This window comes from Schistocerca serialis, chromosome 3, assembly GCF_023864345.2.
Source record: "Schistocerca serialis cubense isolate TAMUIC-IGC-003099 chromosome 3, iqSchSeri2.2, whole genome shotgun sequence".
NCBI classification, from domain to species: domain Eukaryota; kingdom Metazoa; phylum Arthropoda; class Insecta; order Orthoptera; family Acrididae; genus Schistocerca; species Schistocerca serialis.
The window spans coordinates 48033453-48039452 of NC_064640.1; the positions used below are offsets into that span (position 1 = coordinate 48033453).

At 34.4% G+C, this 6000-nt stretch overlaps 1 protein-coding gene across 1 annotated transcript in view; it reads right to left on the reverse strand.

The window, feature by feature from the left end:
- The window catches only part of LOC126469699 (apolipophorins), a 738135-nt gene extending 732462 nt beyond the window's left edge, over positions 1 to 5673 (reverse strand). The window contains exons 1-3 of the mRNA XM_050096873.1: positions 5546 to 5673; positions 5379 to 5467; positions 2397 to 2538 (exon numbers count right to left, since the gene is read on the reverse strand). Of these exons, the coding sequence (XP_049952830.1) occupies positions 2397 to 2538; positions 5379 to 5467; positions 5546 to 5554 (240 nt within the window). The 5' untranslated portion in view covers positions 5555 to 5673. The remainder of the gene's footprint in view (positions 1 to 2396; positions 2539 to 5378; positions 5468 to 5545) is intronic.
- Positions 5674 to 6000: the final 327 nt, after the last annotated feature.

The window sequence follows — 6000 nt, forward strand, 5'->3', positions numbered from 1 at the left end:
ATGGACTGCTGAGCTTATATGTTGGCATACAGCCTACTAATAATCCAAAAGAGTGTCTAAGAAGTTTAACACCAGCAGCAATTATCACAAATGTGCAGAGCTGAAACACTCATAATTCAAACTGCACTACATCTAAAAATTCCAAAGGAATATGTTCAGTACATTTTTTTATCAGAAATTACACATGAGAAAGCTTTGATGAATTAGTTTCACAGCCCAGTGAGAATATGTTGAAAAATAAATGTTATTTATATCATTTTCATTTTAAATGTTAGACCAAAATGTTTTGCAGTCTAACTTTATGTGAAAAATTTGGTTGTAATGATAATTCTTTGAAGTAGTTTAAAATATTCATTCTCATGCAGTTTTCCTTTATAACACACAAAATACACACCAAAAGTCAAATTTTCCTGGCAGAAATTCATTTCCTTTAAAAAAAAATTCAAAATATGAAGAAAATTTGACATCATAGTCCAGTTTCTGCTATATTTTGACTTACGTTTTATTATTATCAATTTAGTTAGTTATTTAGTTAATTTTATGTTCAATGGAGCATTTTGTACAGTAAATCATAATGTTGTGGAATTTGATAAATTAAGAAAAACAGCAGAAACACATCACAGTGTTCACCTTTCCTGAAAATTGACTTTAGTTTAAAAAGGTCTGAGTAAAGTTTTTACCAAAATATGTGATCACTTTCATAAAAATGTAGAATGATTGACACACAACAGAATTTAATGTGAAAGCAAACTGATGAAGTTTTTATTTGATTGTTTACATATAACATTGGGCAAAAGACTCATATATTTTCTTCTCTATGAACAGAATTTTTTTTACTAAATATAGAGTCACATAATAAAAGATCATGTATATGAGTTATATTACTACTAATTACCATGCAGCTATGTGCGGATATCAAGTAATCATACTGCCTCCAAACAAAATAGGGCAATTAATTAGATTAACACTGAAATGAAGATTTAGATGTGTGTTTTCTGCTTGTGAACATTTACATTTACTTAATACTTGAAAGTTAGATAGAAAAAGAGAAGCCTAACATAACTATGCAGAGTTCATATTTTATTGTTGGAAATATTTGTATGACTCTTTATGACAGATACATTCTCTTTAACAATTTCTAAACGATGGCTTTGAAAAGTATGTAACTATTTGAAATTTAAATTTCCAAGCATTTCATATATGGTTGTTTCTGGAATTTAATGTGAAGAGTGCATGGTTCTGTATTGTATTTTATTGGTCCTGTTGTCTAGAAAAGCAAATTATGTATCAAACAGTAAACAAGTCCATTTTTATACCAGTGAAAGTGATATCTATGACTACTTTTTTAAAAATTACAAATAATACACTCAACAAATTTACACAGACAAAATAAACATTGCAAAAGCTAGGATGTTTAATTTATTTGCCAAGAAGTCTATATGTGTCTTCCAGTTCAAAGTTTTGTCAAGGTTTAGGGCCAGAACATGACATGATTTGCTTCTGTCTTCACTTAATCACAATGAGATATTTTTACAGGACATATTGCTGCTTTAGAGACAAAACTGCAGTATCTGAGTCTTTGTGACATTCAGTTTTAGTCTGTTTTTATGGAAGCAGGATTCAAGTTTTCCTGTAACATTCTGTAAATTATCTGGAATTTTTTTCTATAGTCTCATTCTCTGGCAGACTGAGGTGCATTCTGTGAACACAACTGAGAGTGCATCAATATTTAATGGTCAATCATTAACATACTACAAGAAATGGTACATGGACCCTGCAGAATCCCTTGGGAAATTGTTTTCCATTTGGAGTAGTAAACTGAATCTGGTCATAAAGTAACTCCTTGTTTCCTTTCTATCAAATAAGAGCTGAACCCCTGTAATGTAGCATTCATCATAATTGCTGTAATGCAGCATTCTTCATCCCATAGCTCTTGAGTTTTTAAAGTAGTATTGAATGGTTCACTGAATCAAAGTTTTTTGTTAGACCACAGAATATTCCTGAAACATTTGTACCCTGATCTAATGAGATGCTTATTTTTCCTGTGGATTCTCTGATGGCATTTACAATGCATTTTCTTCTTTGAAAACCAAGCTGATTTTCAGAAATATAAGAATACTTTCTCTTTGTGTTGCCACAATTTTCGACTACTTTAAGAAAGACCGAAGGAGAGTTATAGTATGCATTCCATCTCTCTTTCTTGCCTTATATAGACTGAAAGGGAAGACAACAAAAGTAAAAAGTTGTTCTCATTTTCTGGGAAATGTTTTCAGTATTATATGTAGGGCCTATGTGCAGAAGAAACTTACAACTATCACTTGCAGATAAACCACACAGACACAGAATGGAGTTTACATTAACATATTTAAGACACATTAAATTACAGAATGACTCACCTCTTCAGTTTCATGATCTACATCAAATCGTTTCATAGAGTTCTGCAATGCTGACAGTATCCCATTTTTAAAATTAAGTACCCATGCCGTCTCTTCTGGATGTGGGCAAACTTCAGAAATTGTTCCATCTTGGAATGAAAACCTTTAACAGAATCAGTTGCCAAGCATTTTTACAGATTATTTTTGAAATTTCCATTGTAAGTCATGCAAACTACTATGTGCAGTATGTGTACTGCTGAGCTAGCAGTATGCAAAATGATACACACCAAACACATGTTTACTGAGCCTGAAAATTAATTATCTGTTCTCCCTAGGAGTCTAGACAATCACATTACAATAAACTTGATAAATTGATACATTTATCCATCCACACACTAATGTATGATGTTATACAATTATAGAGATGAAGCAACATTGAAATGCTTATGTGGACTACGTCAATAAATAACTGCTATTAAATGAAGAGAACTTATTTTATTTGTCAGTGGCTCTTGTCATTGTTAATCAGCTCTTAAGAAGAAAAGTGACTACTCCAAAATGAGCTACAGTTTTTATAAGTAAACTATTCACTTATGTTCATCTATAACAACATGCTTAACCTTCAACAACCCTTTTTTCATACATGATCTACATTTTAAATAATGTATATTCAGAAACTGCCCTATATTTTGTATGAATATTAACCATATCTTACTTGATATACTAGATAGAATGACCACATAAGCCGCTTAATCACTTCCAGAATGTCTTAAGTGTCATGTGCCACCACTGACAACTGGTTTATGAGCAGCCAAGTGTGTGCTAATGAAGGCAAAATTAATACTGTTTAGTATGGTTTACTTTCAACACAGTGCTAAAAAGTGGTTAACAGTTCTCTGACTCCAAACCAAAGTAAATGATGTGTAGTAATTCTGCAATTGAAGAGAAATAGCAAAACAAACAAACACACTGATATTTCTTAGAGATGGATACTGTCAAAACTCCAGAGTACACTAATACTGAAAATGGAAACACCTATGTAGGAAATATTGAAATTCAGGAAGAGAAGAGTGGTGGTGGAGGTGGACCTACACAAAGAATAAATAAATTCAATCATTACCACCACCACCCACACAGTACAAATTTCCTCACACGTGACAGAAAAGGCTTCTGAAAAAATAGCAGGTAAAGATGCATAGCACTGGATTGCTCAAGACTAACAAATGTAATATGTTATGAATGTAACGTGTTCTTTTTTCTTATTTCATTAAGAAATTATCTTGGGTTTTTAGGTTAGAGAAACCCCTATTGGGATCAGGCACAAACTGCCTGCCAAAATTGAAGATACATCAGCCACAATGTTCTCAGAGAATGCTCATCTTCATAGATTAGATATAGAAAAGGTTAGTAAGATATCAGTAAACTGCAGGAGCACCATATGAAAGGAGCGTCCAAGCTTATAATGCCCACATTGTTTAGGAACAGGAAGTTGGTTGAAACTGGAAGTGAATAGCAATGAACTCCTAAGTTCAGATTGGAATATTCATCATAAGCATACATTAGTCACCAATGGCGGCAGCATATTTATTGCAATAAACAACTTAATACTGTTTAATGGGATTATCACAGATTCCAAAAGTAAATTAATTTCGCTGAAGTTCAGTATCAAAGGTGAATCAAAAATGGAGTCATATGCTTTTTTTTTATAGGCTGACTGGGTCAGGAGCTGTAGTAGTGGAGTGGTTCAAAGGGAACTTGCAGAATATCGATAATAACTTCCCTGATCATGCTGTTGTAATAGGGGGTGACTTCAACCTGCCAGGTATAGATTGAGAAAGACATGCTATCATAACTGGCCAATGGCCTTGCCACAGTGGTAACACAGGTTCCCATCAGATCACCAAAGTTAAGCACTCTCAGGCTAGGCTAGCACTTGGCTGCGTGCTCATTTGGTCTGCCGAGCTCTGTTGGCAAGCGGGATGCACTCAGCCCTTGTGAGGCAAACTGAGGAGCTACTTGATTGAGAAGTAGTGGCTCCAGTCTCGGAATCTCACATACAACTGGGAGAGTGGTGTGCCCTCCATACCCACATCCAGTGACGCCTATGAGCTGAGGATGACACGGCGGCTGGTCAGTACCATTGGGCCTTCATGGCCTATTCGGGAGGAGTTTGGTTTTAGTTTTATGATATCATAACTGATACCAGAGTTAAGCATGCATATGGCATTATTTTAAATGTATTTTCATAAAATTACTTCAAGCAGATAATTAGAAAAGCAACCCATGAAGGTAAAATCTTAGATCTCCTGGCAACAAATAGGCCTCAACTTACTGAATCTGCCAACACAGTGGAAAACAAGTGATCATGCAGCTGTGATAGCAACTACAACTACGGGTATAACAAAAAAAGTTGAGATAGACAGGAAAATATTTTTACTTAGCAACAGTCACAGGATACAAACTGTCAAGTATCTAAGCAGTCAGCATCAAATATTCACTGCCGAGGATGAAGAAACTGAGCACAAATGGAAAAAATTCAAAACCATCGTTCATTATGCCTTGGACAAATATGTCCCAAGCTAGGTCTTAAACAATGGGAAAGACCCACAGAGGTTTAATATCTGGGTTAAAAAACTGCTAAGTAAACAAAAAGAGCTTCATAACATATTCAAGAGAAGACAAAACCTAGATAAACAGAAGCTGAATGACGCAAAGATGAGCATAAGGAGAGCAATGAGAGAAGCATTCAATGATTTTGAAAGAAAAATTTTGTCAACTGATTTGACTAAAAATCCTAAGAGTTTTTGGGCGCATGCATGCTGGCACTAGACTTTGAATTCTAAAAACTGTTCAAGTCTGGTTTACAGGCACATATTGTGGGGCAACAATTTTCAATGGTATAGACATCTAATTCTTTAAACAGCATTGTATCTTAACAGTGTGACAGAAATGGTCTTTTTTGAGTTTAGTACTCACCCTTAACATTTCAATAACTGTCCTTACCTTAATGGATGTGCTGTCACAGCAATCGAAAATGCTATAGCTGCATCAGGATCATTATTACCATCATCCCTCAATGAAATACCTTGGATCTGTTGAAATCCATGTTATTAGCACATTGTTACACACATACTGAATTTTCTGTTTAATCAACATATAATTTTTCATACCTTCAGCATTCCATCACATTCTGATATGAACTCTATAGACAGCTCAGCACTGATGTGTAGTGTAGATTCATTTCTACTAGTTCCAGCAAACAGTGTTTTTACATCAATGGAGTAATCATATTCATACCTAGCATTTGGTAAATACTTAAATTTTCCACCACCTGTTGAGAGAAAGACAGACGTGATTAACATATTCACACAGTTTGAGACAATGAATAAGATTACTTCAGCGTTTCACTGCTTCAGAAATATTTCATTTTCCTAATTATAAGATAAATATAAAAGTAAAGCTGAAATGTGTTGATATGCAGATAGTGCAGCATTTCCCTTGATTATAGGCTCCACAAATGTGAGAAAACTTAGATATTGTGTTCTTTCACAATTTGATTTTGCATCTAGCACTTTCAACCTTGGCTACAAACCAGTGTGTGTGTGTGTGTGTGTGTGTGTGTGTG